Below are 15386 nucleotides of genomic sequence, written 5' to 3' on the forward strand. Positions count from 1 at the left end.
TACGATAGTTTGGCCTATGATAAACTGTTGCAAATAACGCAGTAACTTTGTAACACATCGACTGTGATTTGTTATGATGGGGACCGATGGAGATGCTTTCGTATTTTAGAGCATGGTTTCCGGTTCCGTAAGCTAGGTCGGTCGGTCGGACATGGAGCAAGACATGAGTCCGATTGAGTATGCTGGTGTTAAATTTCATATAGTCATGCGTTATATATTTTTTCTGTAATGATTTTCCTCTTGATAGGGCCAAAGCGGAACCCAAATTCTTAATGTCAGGAAAAAATGTCAGGGAGATTGTTGTTGTACAGGACATAGCTAATAATTGACAACAAACTAGCCAGCTAGTAGCGTTTATTAACGAGCTTGGTAAGCGGTTAGTTAGCCAAGGTTGTTCTCAGTTGGTACACATTTAGGAATAGAGTTCTATATCCTTTGGCTGCTGTGCTAACCAACCTACCACCAGCACTTTTCATGTCGGTGAAGACAGTGCCATTCCTGTCCTGTCAAATTTAGAGGCTAGCTCTGACGTTAGCTCACATTGGGCCTTTGGAGAAACCACCTCCAACTTCAGGAATTTACACACATCAATGGAGAAAGAAGAAGCGGAGAGATTAGTCGAGAAAGCAAAGGTATGCTTGCGATCTGGACGGAGAGACAGGGCTCTTCAGCTGTTGTATGAAGCCCAGAAGACATACCCCACAACCAGAGCCAGAGGTAATGCTTCATTGCTATCGTTCCTTAGCAAGCTAGATGGTTGGATAATTAACGTTAATGCTAGCCGTGTTGGGTATCAAGTCATGAACGCTGAAATAGAAAGTGCAACGTCTGGGTGTTTTTTTTCTGTTATGCAATTCGATGGTGGATCGGGTAACGTTTTGCTTGTCGCACACGGCAACTCAAAATTGCACTACAAGTGTGTCATTGTAGAAGCAGGTTAGCTGTGGTGTAGCATTTGCATGTTGAGAAGCGATAACGTTTTAAAGACAGGTGGAATGGCTGGTGTTCCATATTTAGCACCAACTTATGGATAGGTCATCTAAGCATCGTAGCATTTGCTGGCATTCATATGCTCTGCTCACTGTAGTAGTCACGTGCTAGCACTTCAGGCAGCTTGTCAAATGTGTTTCTTAAGTTGGCTGCAACTTCTTTCCACGAATAAAATAGCCTAAATTATTGTCATTGGGAATGAGGTAACTGAGCATTCACTCATTGGGACCAGCATGTAAACACACTCATCTTGACCATAGCTGCTGGAATGGCAATAAATGAAAACAATTACTCATCTTGAAAACACAAAAGATGGTAAATAAGATCATTGTAGAAGGTCATTGTGTCTTTTGCCCTGTCAGTTTGCTGTCATGCTACCCAAACCCAAACATGTAACTTAACAGACAGTCCAGTATATTTAAGAACACTGCCCCTTTTCCTGCATATTCTGTTTTATCCCTAATACATCTTTGCTTATTGTGACCCCAGTCCTCATCGATGCCATCTTGGGAGATGGGGACTCTAACGGGCCTGAGTCGGAGCGCACGTTCACCCCTCCACCTGGCTGGAGAACAGCTGACGTCAATGCACAGCAGCAGCAGCAGCAAGAGGAGGAGCGGAGGAGCCACGACAGGAGGGGAAGCTCTGGAGCTGGAGCAGGGGCAGGGGCTGGTTACAGTAACGGTGCAGGTGCTGGTGACGACAACAAGACTTACACAGAGGAGCAGCGGCAAGGAGTGCTCAGGTACCTACACAACCTCCATGGTCCTGAACTCAGGTGACAAGGATGTCCCCGATTTTGGTGATCTATCTGCAAGAAAACCCCATTTCCCCTGACATCTCAAAGAATGTAGACCTAACATCATTTATTCACTGTTAAAATAGGAAAATGGAATGGCCAAGAGAAGTGTAGGGATAGAAAGGTCATGCCCAATCATTCACTACATTTTTCCGGTAGAGAAAAAAAGAATCCAACAAGCATTTATGTCTCCTTCTGTCTAGTGCCTTGGGAAATCAAGGAGGTTCACACACTATATTGTGTGTCGTGTTTGTTTTATTGCAGAATAAAGAGATGCAAGAACTTCTATGAGATCCTGGGCGTGACGAAGGACGCCTCAGACGAGGACCTGAAGAAGTCCTATCGGAAGCTGGCTCTGCGCTTCCACCCAGACAAGAACTGCGCTCCTGGAGCCACAGACGCTTTTAAAGGTCTGAACTGTTCCTCAGAGATCAGTATCCAAAGCATGCACACACAAAACACGATCAAAAATCACAATTTCAGTACAAGTGTGTTACATTATTTAGTGTTTAGTTCACCCCCTACCTAACACACACACACAGTTCTTTTTTCATTAAAATCAAGAATGAAGTAGTTGACAAATAAAACGAGATCTAATTAGTCAGGTCATTGCAAGTTGGTCAGAAAAGCTTGAGTTATCCTAAAGGCTTTAGGTGGGAGATCATGTGTTGGTTTTCCATGTTGTTTTATCATGCATGGGAACATTGTGAAAGGCTATAGAATACAGTTGATTATGTGAGCAGTTAGACAATGTAATGCCTCACAAATTAACAACAGAGGAGAGACTTTGAGAGACATGTCGATCATTTGCTCTGGTTGTGCCCACACATAACTTCACTGAGAAACCACTTGAACATTTACAGGCATCTTTGTCCTTGAGAATGGGGAGTTCAGACCAATGACGATGAATTAAGTTGAGAATGACATTTTTAGGGATGCACAATCGTCAGATACAATGTCACAATATAAACATGGCCTAACGGGAATAAACAATACATTTCTGTTGGCTATAGTACATTCCTTTCCCGGTCACAATTGCAATTGTTCTTTTAGCAAATCAAATGGAGGGCGTTTGCCTTTAACACATCCTGATGGCATACTGCATACTTTTTAATGACTGGTTGTCTTACTGAAAGCATTGTTTTTGTACTGGCTTGTCTAAATACTGCAATCCGGTAACTTTTGGACAGGATTTTCAAGAACCTTTTCAAGTTCTTAAAAGCCAGCCTTTCAACCATCCAGTAATTTCAAACAAGCCTAACAGGACCACACAAGTTGAAATGCTTACCCAACATGCACTGCCAGGCAATGTCTGTGATTGCATATGACATTTTCCTTCCTATATTTACTACATTGCACATGTGCTCGCTGATTTTCTACAGCCATAGATATTGCCTAACCACACAAATACTCCGACTCTGACTTTGTATTGAGTGGCGCGACTCGGGCGACTAGAGGCGATTTTCGCAACGAGTGTGACCGTAAGTAGTTGAACTCCTGGGAATATTATGCAAATCAGCTATGACGCGGTTCGGCGACAGCCGCCACAGCCAATGGGAATGCTGGAATGCTTGCAGTCTGCCTTTAACGGACATACTCTAGTCGCTTCAATCGCTCGTATCGCTCTTGCTGCACAGAAGCGATTCTCTGTCGCTTGAATCTCGCTGCGTCCGGTCTATTCGCGATTACATCTCACACGTTTTCCTGTATTTACATTGTACGTATGTGGTATGCTTTCTGCAGCCATAGGTAATGCATACGCTGTGCTGAGCAACCCGGACAAGAGGAAGCAGTATGACGTGTATGGGGAGCAGGGTGCGGCTGAGAGCAGCAGCAACAACAGCAGCAGTCCGTCAGCCTCCGGGGGGCGCTACCAGCGCACCTTCCACCGCGACTTCGAGGCGGACATCTCCCCTGAGGAGCTCTTCAACATGTTTTTCGGCGGGAGGTTCCCAACAGGTTAGCAGGTTTGTTCCGGCAAACTAGCGACAGGTTTTCTGTGACGGTCTCTGAAGACGATGTTGTGAACATCGAAACATTAGTGGGGTGTTACTCGCACCTAATACAGGCACACCGCAGATCTATTTTTCAAGGTATGGCATTCAGTTTCAAAACGTCTGGCTTTAAGTTTTATTTGGGCATAACGCATAAAAGATAGACGTCTGGACAGTTTTCTGTGAGCACATTTTATGTTGGCATCACTAGCAAGGAGGCAACAAGTAGGCTACGCTTAGAGCCGGAACGTGCCTGGGGTGTGCTCTGATAGTAAACCCGCACCTAATATATGGTTTAAACTTAAAGCCGCAGTGTGATCCAGGCAGCTTCTCCCTTCCACTAGTGTCAGAGTGCTTCTGAGTTTTTCTTTTTTATTTAATCAATGTCTTTTGACTGCATTCCATTTGAGTGCGATTGGGGCTGTGGATTTGTAGCTTGGTCCTGACCATCACGTAATACTACCATTGCAGGAAGCGGGAAGTTTGCAGGGAGTTCACTAGCTGCTTGGCCTGGGCCTGTTGATCAGTTCTTCCTGCCAAGATTGTGCTTTTGTGAAGCCATAGGCTCTCAGAATATGAACGTCATACTGAATGTGTTGCGAGTTGTAAGCGTTAACACGTTGCCTTCCTCTTCTCCTCAGGCAACATCCACGTGTACACCAACAGAGCAGGAGGCGCGTCCTACGCCCATTTCTACCAGCCTCCGCGGCGGCGCAGAGCCTATGAGCGGCGCGAGGAGGTGGTGGTGGAGGAGAACCAGAGCCAGGTCAGCTGCAGAGATTACTTGCATGGCACACGGGGCTAATCTTAAAGGTGACGATGCACGGGGTAACTTTTTGAGCATAGCTACAACATGATTTGGTCCCAATTTTCTGATGGTATTTTAAGGTGTGTTGTGTAATTTTTTTATTAGTTCATGTCCAGAATCCATGCTGCCCATTCACAATTTATTTAACAAATACTTACCCCACCATCAAGTTCTATGTATTCAATATGGCTGTGAAAATGGCACTTTTCATGCATGAAAAGGGGCATCTTCTCCATGGCCCGCCATTTTGAATTTCCAGAAATTGATATTTTTAGCTGCAACACTTACTGTACTTTGGTAATACTAGTAAAAACTACTTTACTATATAGTAAATATTCATGAAAAAAAATCAAATTTGGCAATAGGCAGCACAATTTCAATAAGCAGAGTTGCAATACCTATTCTGGCCACAATCTTTCACAGTACACCTTTAAAAAAATGTGTGTTGCTGATCCAAGTTCTTGAAAAAAAAGTGATGATTTAAAAATAAAAAAAATCGCATCATTGCCCAGACACATTGCTGAAAAAGTTGCTCTGTGTATCATCACCTTAGTGTTCCTTTTAAACCGCTTTACAAGAATTGTGTATTGTTAATGCTGCTGCTGAATGGTAAATGCAAAATAATAAGTAAATTTGTGTACGTTTTGTATGCATTGTATAACACTGTCCATTAGTATACCATATTTTCATGCTTCCACTTTAATTTAATGTTAGTGCAGTGTTAAGTCACTGAGTGTTAGCTACATGACGTTTTTTGTGTTCGTTCTATGGCACTGTAGTAGTTCTAGGTTGCCAGTAATGTCTGAAATGTAAGTATTGCATCAATCATGTCTTTCGTGCGTTCATTATTTCTTCTTGTGTGTTGTAGAACACTTTTACAGCGTTCCTGCAGCTTCTCCCTGTCCTGGTGTTGATCCTCATCTCCGTGGTAACGCAGATGATGGCCACCAACCCCCCATACAGCCTCTTCTATAAACCGTGAGTACTCCCAAACCCCCCACCCGAGGTGGTCAAAGTAAAAGTAGACGCACATTTATGGTATAAGTACCAAACTAGCACACGATATTACAAAGCAGGGTTACACCAGTTATTCCATTGTACCTATTGAGGTGGCTAGACATTGTTGTTACTGGAAAAAAAAGCTCAAAACCTAAAAAGAAAACCTCCAAATTTGTTCCAACCTGCTCTATAGTAATTGTAGACAAAGTTAGTTAGTAGTGTTGGAAGGAAACCATGGCAGGGTGTTTTTTTTACATGTTTTTTTTTTCCTTTGGCAGGTGTAGGGGTAATTGCAGCTATGCAATTGAGATTACATTAATGGGCTCGACGAATAACTCCTCATACCATGGGTAACCAAGATATGTAGGAACTATCGCGTTTTGGGAGATTTATCAACTATGACTTATGTAATAAGCTCGACTTATGTAATAAATCACAATTGATCAATCAAAATGTAAATAAATCAGTCTCATAAATAAATCAGTCTCATAAGTAAATCAGTCTCATAAAAATCAGTCTCATTTGATTTGGATATTAATCTCAGTATTTCACAATGAATTGCAAAAGATCAAGACTAATAGGAGTACTTGTACACGTTGTGATTGGCAGTACAATGAAGCAGTCACCTTCAAAGGTATGAGACTTAAACCTAACTGTTCACTGTGACGGTCAACACAAGGGGCACAAAACTCAGTTGCAGGGCCAAAGTTCTAAGTAAGTTGATTCCGTACGTACACAATGCAATAACAGACAAAATGCAATAAAATCAAATGAATAACTTTTATTAACTACCAAGTAATCTAAATAAAGCATTACATTCAATGTCGGTTAAATGGAATAATACAATCATAAGGCGCAAATACTATAAAACAAGGAAAGAAAATAAAAGAAGAAAAGAGAGAGAGCGAGAGAGAGAGAGAGAGAGAGAGAGAGAGAGGAGAAAGAGAGGCTTCTAGCCTGTGTTTGTGTGTGTGTGTGTGTGTGTGTGTGTGTGGGGTGAAATGGCGGATCAAACACGTGTGCGTGTTTGGTCAAGCCAAGCTAACATTGACTACAGAAAGTTCAGGCAGAACAAAAGGCTATGGTAGCTAGTGGCTCCCTAGTCTAAGGTAATAGCAGGTAGAGCTAGCTCTCCGGTGAGGCTAGGGGCCTGCAACGGTGTCTGGGATTTCTGTAATTAATGTACGCTATTCCGAATGGAAGAGAGAGAGAGAAAGAGAACCGAGACAGGGTAGGGAGTGAGGGACGGGTTGTCCAGAGCAATATCGGTAGTCGACTACAAATATGGCAACTCACATGTGTGGGGAAATATTGTCTAGGTATGGGAATGCACACAGAGCCGGCTAGCGTTAGCTAGCACGAGCTCAGAAAGTTTGCAGAGAGCACAGGACAATTAATGACTGTCTGGCGGACAGTACAGTGAGAAGGTTCTACTCAAATTGTACCGAGAGGCACGGGGGTTGTCCTGGGGTTTCTACAAACGTGATTATTCTCGAGGGAGAGGGAGAGAGAAAGAGAGAGAGAGAAGCGGTGACTGTGTGTCAGTAGGAACAGCGTATGCTGTGGAGATTAGCAGCTGGCTAGCTAATCAAGGCAGGGCCGGTTGAGGCCGTGAACACAGTATCAAAATAATAAACACGCGCGCGCACAGATGTTTAGAAATTGCACGATCGCATTCGAGAGGGTCACGGAGCGTTCCGAGCATTTATATGCGTCCAAACAATGCTTGAAAACACTCCGATCGTTTCGAATGAGACGTAGCAACAGTAAACAACTGGGAGAGTGATAGCAGATTGCTAACTAAACAGAAGGGAGACAAGGGAATCAGAATCAGACATGTATATGGAAAATCAGCTAAGCTTACTTCAAAACACATCTAACTGACAGTAGAGTAATATAGCCCAGATATGCCTACTGTGAAGGAGGTGAAAAGGCTTCAGGAGAGAGAGTGGTTATCCTCAGTTGTGGACGAGAGTAGCCTGCAGCTCTCGCAGTCTGCAGGGTCCGGGTCTCGGGGTGCATCCCAATATGCGACCTTGCTTCCTCCACTTGTGCTTGTTTCCTCGCACCGCCTCCTGGCCCCTCCTCCGTGGAGAAAACTATAAAGCTGTCAGCCTAGCCAAAATAATTTTTGGGGGACTATTCTTCATTCATCATCCAGTTTGCAAATGAGAAAATGACTTTACAATTGCGCTTTTGCAAGATATTGAATTCATTTTCCGTTGTCAGTGACATCATCATGAGATCACAAGCAGGCAAGTGAGCAAGGGAGGAGGGAAGTCCGCATATTGGACTCCACTCTCGGTGTGTAGACGCGCGGTCCAACAGCACACGCAGTCTGCTGGGTCCAAACGTCCGGTCCGATTCTCGCTCCAGCGAGACAGGAAGGGTTGGGAAAAGTGGCTCGCACAGTCCGGCCGTGCGATGCTTTAGGCGTGAAACAATTGATGCATCAAAGTTCCACAAATGAATCCGGATGAAGTCTTTAGCAGGAACGTCCAGGCTACCGACTTATAATGGGCTACTGCCTTCCAACAGTAGAAACCAAAGACTCTGTTGTCTCTGATTGAAACTTTGCAAAGAAAATGAACTTACAGCTGTTGAAGGATGAACTAAGCGTTATATTATCTGTATTCGGCCTAAATATCAGATAAAAGCTATGTTCAAAGTTTTGTGTGCACAGTCTCTTGTACTGCACGGCAGCGCAGCATCCGTCCTGCTTGAGAGCGAACGGAAAAGAGAGCCAGAATACTGTTTGTAGCATGGTTTTGTATATCTTACTGTAGATCACTGTAAGGGGCGTCCTTCAGTGGTACATTGTAAACAGTCTTTTGGGCTCAGCGCCCTCTAGTGGAAGGGAGGAGAAGTGGCTGGGAGACCCTACAGAGGTTTTGTCTTTTAAAGCAGCCCTCTGAATACATGAGCATAGATGCACATCAGACAGACTTGCTTCAATGAGCCTGAACATGAATCAGGCTGTAGCTTCAGCTTTAGTGTGTGGGCAGATGATATTGATCTCTGTATGCTCCATCTTCTTCCTCCTCCTCATTTGCCTCCCCCCCCCCTCCCCTCTCCTTCTCCTCTTCCTCAACTTCATCCTCCTCCTCTTCCTCTCGCCATCCTCATCTGCCTCTTCCCCCCTCCCCTCTCCTTCTCCTCTTCCTCTTGTCTTCCTCCTCCTCCGCCTGTTTCCTCCACAGGTCCATGGGCTTGGTGGTGTCCAGAGAGACGCAGCACCAGGGTGTGCCCTACTACGTGGACAAGGGCTTCACTAAGGAGTACCACGGGACGGCACTGGAGGAGCTGGAGAAGACCATAGAGAGCGACTACATAGACCACCTACAGAGCAGCTGCTGGAAGGAGAAACAACAAAGTAAGAGCAGAGATAGCAAGACTTCCGTTATTCTCTCTGGTGAGATGGCATGGATGCAGGCAGTCGACCAGGGTTACACTTTTCTTAAAGGTACACTGTGTGAGATTTTTAGTTGTTAATTTCTAGAATTCATGCTACCCATTCACTGATGTTACCTTTTTCATGAATACTTACCCACCACCATCAAATTCGAAGTATTCATTATGACTGGAAAAATTGCACTTTTCATACATGAGGGGATCTTCTTCATGGTCCGCCATTTTGAATTTCCAGAAACAGCCATTTTTCACTGCAAAAATGACTACTTGGGCCATACTAGAAAATATTAGTTTATTACTTTGTAAACTTTCATGAAAATATCAAATTTGGCAATAGGCAGCCCAGTGTCAATGAGCAGCATAGTTGCAGTACCTTTTTTGACCATTTCCTGCACAGTGTACCTTTAACTAGAACTGTCGTCTTTTGTTTTTCGTTTTTTTGTGTGTTTTTGGGAGGAGGGAGCTGCCTTTATAGAAGATAGGGCAGTGGAGAGTATGACTGGCCAGGAGTTGGAGAGAGAGATGGGGCACGGTTGGGACATGATGATCCAGGCTGGACTCGAACCTGGGGTCCCCATGGGCAAGCAAGCCCAGAAGAACTGCCGTTGTTTTCTGATGAGGCATGAATAGAAGTGTGAGGTGTCATTTCACAGAGGTGTTTGGTTACACCCCTTATGTACTGTACATTGCTGAATTAGCATGTCCGTGCACAGGCCTACATAAAATTCACGACTCAGTACAGAGGAGAGCAATGTAATGACATAATGAAAAGGTGACGTTTCAATTTGCATTCATAAACAGAAATTGATAATAACGCGAGGGAGTATTTTGAAAATGAATACATTGGGTGACTAAGGGATGCTATACCCTTTGTGTTGGGAAGGACCGATCTAATAATCTGTCAGTTGATGTCAAATATTGACTCAGACACCAGATCCTGGCATCATGAACAAAAGAGCTTCAGGTATCCATGGCAATATGGCCTTTCCATTTAGGTGTTTTCTGTAGGAAAGACCTACTGCGTTTACATAACATTGATGTCAGGCCAGGGTACAACATCTGCTATCAACTCTGTGGTTGTACCCTTTTACATATATGCTGAATAAACAGTCCAACAAAGCATGGAGGTACTCCTCAGCACAAGATGAAATGCTTATGTAAGACCTGACAATGGAGCACTGGTATTGGATTCTCACTCAGGACCATATGGCAATATTCTAGGCCGAACAATGAACCAAACAAAATGCTGTAAAGTTGCTTAATATTGGTCATATCCTCAGGATCAAGCATCTTTTTTTAATGGAAACAATAAGCATAATTTTTTTATGGAAACAATAAGCATATTTTTGGCCTTCCTCAAATAAGTCCTCTAATGAATCCTCAGAAATGGCTGTCGGCCAACCTAGGTCCTTATACCTTTCCCTCCTAGTGATCCATTTTGTCCAATCTAAAAGTTCAGTTCTAGGCCACACCAGGTCTAAGTAGCCATATTTTGTGATGTTGGTGAGATTATCATTTATCCAGGTCAGGTTATCTAAAGAGGTTAGTTGTAAGCAACTGGACTTCTTAAAGTTTGACAGATACTTCACTCGACTGAGGAGCTTAGTTAGTTTGTTCTCTGGTTCTGGTTTCTGATGTTCGTTGATGTGATAGTGTAGCCTGATAAACCAGACTAATTGTGAGATTGGATGTTCAATTTAGTCTGGCCCCGAATACAATTCGAAGATTGTTGATGAGAACAACCTGGTGTCTTTCAAAATCGCGTCTGTGCCTATAGGCCAATGCTCTGACCAATCAGCACAACTGACAATTACTACCATAAAAGAACATGGATCCATGTTTTTTAGCCTGTCTGTAGAATGGCTAAAAAGTCCTTCTTAAAGGTACACTGTGCAGGAAATGGTCAAAAAGGTACTGCAACTATGGTGCTCATTGAAACTGGGCTGTCTATTGCCAAATTGTATGTTTTCATGAAAGTTTACTAAATAATAAACTAATATTTTCTAGAATGGCCCAAGTACAGTCATTTTTGCAGCTAAAAATGGCTATTTCTGTACATTCAAAATGGCGGACCATGGAGAACATCCCCCTTTTCATGTATGAAAAGTGCAATTTTTCCAGTCATAATGAATACTTAGAATTTGATGGTGGTGGTAAGTATTCATTATACTGAAAATCTCACACAGTGTACCTTTTAAAGGAACAGTCCACCCTTTTTTGATTTTCACATATTTGCAGTATTTCCAAGCATTATTCATGAATGTGCATATAATTTCCGTCTATGTGTTTCCATTGCCTAGTTTAACAGTATAGCCAAGTTAAGCGTAGCAATGCAAGTCTATGGGGGCAAACAAAACATCATCAAATGTACTTATAAAGTACTTAAGTCTTCAGTTCACACAAGGTAGAGAACGACACTGCTTCTTCACAGTTCACCACTTTTTTATTTTTTATTTGGTGCTGACGTTTCGGCACTAGGCCTTCATCATCTTATAAAGTACTTTAAAATGAATGTAAAATTCGCCAGAGTGCAAAACAGCTATTTAATTCTGTCCTGTGATCATTTGTGGCTTGATGCTAATGTCTCCATTCACTTCCAGTGATTATGCTAAGCTATGCTAATAATTCTGAGCCAATAAATCTAAGTCCTGAAAAAAACTGAGAAGAAAATGATATGGACATTCATGAATAATGCTTGGAAATACTGCAAATATGTGAAAATCAAAAAAGGGTGGACTGTTCCTTTAAAAATGAATGAGTGTGGATTATCTCCCTGAACACGTTTCAGGGAAAACCTCAAGTCTAATTCTTCCAAAACTCACATCAAACGAGAACTGTTCAATCATTCTTGTTGTTGTGCTTTCCCCAGCGTCGCAAGCTTCGTCGTCACTCCCTCAAAACCCAGCCCGCTTTGATTCAAAACAAATCTCTGCGCTGTGTTCACAGGTATGGATCGAGGCTAGACCAGCCGCAGGCAAAACAGGTGGCACTAGTTTACTATGCTATCGATAGTGAAGAATTGAAAGCAGGAAATGAGGGGGAGAGATGGGATAGGGTTGGGATATGACCCAGGCAGGACTCGAACCTGGCTTCCCAGCGGGGAGGCTACAGTATTGTATGGGTGCATGGGCACAATGAGCTACAGCAGGGTTTCTCAACCTAATCCAACTTGGGGCCCATTTGAAATGTTCACAAATGATCAGGGACCACCTTTGACCCAGTACACAATACAACTCCAATGAATGGTCAACAGCAACACACATCAATAGTGTTTTGTGAACGATTTGAAGGCCCACATGGAATACTTTCAAGGCCTGCAAGTGGGCCCCATCCCAAAGTTTAAGATACCACTATGCTACAGCGTCCTCTTGAAGTTGGTTGTTGTGATGTTTACTTCCGTCCGCTCTGCAGAGTCGGGCGTTGTTAGTTGTTGGTGTGGTTCTGGTTTCTGCTGTTGGTTGTTCTGTTGCTTTCTCTGCAGAGTTAGTTTCTTGTCTGGTTCTGGTTTCAGTTGGTTGTTGTGATGTTTCCTTCCGTCCACTCTGCAGAGTCGGGCATACTGTACTTGGTTAGTTTCTTGTGTCTTTCTGGTTTCTGCTGTCGGTTGTTCTGTTGTTTTCTCTGCAGAGTTGGACTTGGTTAGCTTCTTGTCTGGTTCTGTTTCTTTTTTTTTTGTTTTTTGTTTTTTAGATATTTTGGTCTTTTTGACTTTATTTATGATGGCATAGTGAAGATGGTGACAGGAAGCGAGTGGGGAGAGAGACGGGGAAGGGCCGGCAAAGGACCCGGGCCGGGAATCGAACCCGGGTCGGCCGCATAGTAGATAAGTGCCCCACCGTTAGGCCATGGTAGCGCCCTGGTTCTGTTTCTGATGTTGGATGTTGTGATTTGTCCCCCCCTCCCCTCCCTTCCTCTCTGCAGAGTCGGACTTGGCTAACCTGGGTCAGCTGTACCGAGACGAGCGGCTGAAGCAGAAGGCAGAGTCCATGAGGCTGGAGCACTGCGAGAAGCTCCACCGCTTTGTGGCACGCCACCGAGGAGACTGATGCCTGAAGCCACAGCTGCCCTCCACAGCACCGCCACCCCCCGCCCCGTCCTACATGAGACGACTCACTCACATTTTCATTTTTTTTTTTTCATTGATTAGAAGGGATTTTATTTGTCGGTTTACTTTTTTGTTTTTAGTTCTCAAATGATTATGATCTGCGCGGGTCACTTTGTTTTTATAGAGGCGTACCACGTATGCATGGCACGCGCTATGCGCACTCCGACAGCAGTTATTCAACGGAAGAGCAGCGTGGTGCCTTCTGCTCTTCCAGGACAGGCGGGGCACAAACTGTAGCGCCTCTTCCGGAGCGAGTAGTTCAAACCTGCCTAGAGACGGGCCACAGAGGGACTCTCCAGTCCGGCCTCTGTGAAGGATTGAGCTGTAGTGTTTAGTGATTATGTTGGCCATTTCCTTACATTAAGGAACTCTGGCTTATTTACCCTAGGAAGGCTGCTTTCTGTTAATCACCATCTTATATTTGTTTGTTTTGTTTTCTTTTTTTTCTGGTTAGGTCACGTGCCTGAGTGGCTCTAGTGTTACTGTTGTATAAGCAGAGGATTAACTTATTTAATTCTAATTTATTCTTTTTTTTTCCCTGTGCTGTGAATTAAGTTATTCAAATATGGCCAAACGTACGTATGGCCGCAGATCATAGCAAATACAGATTACTTTAATATAGCTCAGAGGTAAAACTTAAAAAGCCAGAACCACTGAAGTACAGTGAGTAACGAAAAAAAAATCTCAGTGAGATGGTAACTACTTTGCGCTACAAAATTTGCAACAATTACTACTGAACGCACATCCACAAGTCCCTTTGCACTCCTGTGACTAAAGATTTTGTTATGGATATTGCGCAATGAGTATTTTGCCAAAAAGAAAAAAAAAAACATTGAACTCTCATATCTTATTTTGCAAACCAGTGTCTTTGTCTTGTCTGTACACTACACTTCCATCGTAGTCAACTCTTGTCTGCTTTTGTTTTCAGTTGTTGTAGAAAAATCGCACTCTCTACTATAATTCTTGGGGTCTTTTTATTCATTATTATTTATTTAGTGTGTTAGTGTGGCCCGCTGAAGATGGCTTAGGCTGAAACATCTATCTGTGTGTCATTCTAACCCACTAAATAAAAAAACAACAATTGTAGTCCAGAGTGCATTTTTTTCAACAACAAATGCACTGGTCCAGTTGCTCGCATGCGCCCAAACACCTTTTTCGAGACAATTTGGAGTTGAGCATAGACCTACTACCTTTAAATAAACCCTACTTTTTTGTTCTCAGTGCATGCAGCCATTGGGAGTATCCCCATATTCTGCTTGCTTGGTGACATTTAGGTTGCAGTTCCAGTAAGAGTTACTATTATCTAAGCACATCATCACTCTCCATTAGTCTCCCCTGCCTCTCCCCTTGTTAAAAAGACTGTTACAGGACCCCTCCAGGGTTCTTAGTACCTGACCACGTCTGGGCTTCCGGTTCTAGCTAGTCTTGCCTGTCAAGTTAAGACACTGTTGTTTTATACACAGGACACCAGAGACGATCAACATCTAAAAAGAGTCATTGTAGTTTTGTATCTTTTTGTTGTTAATATTGCAGTGTGACATTTGAAACCCAATGTCAATCTCAGCAAATCACTGCTTAAAAAAAGGGAAAACAATCAATGCAAAAAGCCTTAAGCTTTAGTGAGGGCTTTTAAGTAATAATAAGTAATAATAATAGATCCGTTTCATACAGCGCTTTTCTTGGTACTCAAAGTATGCTATTCATCTCTTGTTTCTTGTGCCACACTGATTGGTTGGATGTTTGGAACCCCTGGCTCAGGGTAGTCTTTACGGGCTACAACATGTAATTGTAAAGAAGAGAAACAACCAAAACCCCTTTGGCGTACTTTTCACCTCTCTCGTCTCTTGTCCCACTACTGTATGTCCTGCACACTTCCAAGTGAACACTTTCAAAAAATGTGTGTTCACCATGTTTTCATGTTACCGTCCACTTTCACCCTTTGCTTTTTTTCCCTTTCTTGATTTTTTCCGCACCAAGCTGTTATAAACTCAATGCACTGACTATAGCACAAATGGAGGAAAGGAACCAGCTTCTTTAGTTGGAGCCGTTAAGGTGCTAACTGGACAAGATGCCAGTGTACACAGTGTTATTACCCCTCCCCTTGCTCAGTAACCAAGCCCCTACTTGATTTTGGTCTTTGCTGAGCAAGGTTACGTGTTGGTTTAATAATAAAAAATGTTACTCACTCTCTTTAACAAGTCCCTCTGTTGAAAGTCTCATTCTTTGGATATAGTGAGACATTTTGCATGAAAGATACTTTGGTAGTAGCAATGTCATTAA

At 43.1% G+C, this 15386-nt stretch overlaps 1 protein-coding gene across 1 annotated transcript; it reads left to right on the top strand.

The window, feature by feature from the left end:
• Window positions 1–112: 112 nt before the first annotated feature.
• dnajc18 (DnaJ (Hsp40) homolog, subfamily C, member 18) lies at window positions 113–15307 on the top strand. Its single transcript, XM_063203756.1, has 8 exons — window positions 113–717; window positions 1480–1735; window positions 2054–2199; window positions 3533–3748; window positions 4425–4549; window positions 5460–5569; window positions 8791–8963; window positions 12923–15307. The coding sequence occupies exons 1-8, from the start codon at window positions 591–593 to the stop codon at window positions 13045–13047; spliced, it is 1278 nt and encodes a 425-aa protein (XP_063059826.1). The 5' UTR covers window positions 113–590; the 3' UTR covers window positions 13048–15307.
• Window positions 15308–15386: the final 79 nt, after the last annotated feature.

This window comes from Engraulis encrasicolus, chromosome 7 (genome assembly GCF_034702125.1).
Source record: "Engraulis encrasicolus isolate BLACKSEA-1 chromosome 7, IST_EnEncr_1.0, whole genome shotgun sequence".
NCBI lineage: Eukaryota > Metazoa > Chordata > Actinopteri > Clupeiformes > Engraulidae > Engraulis > Engraulis encrasicolus.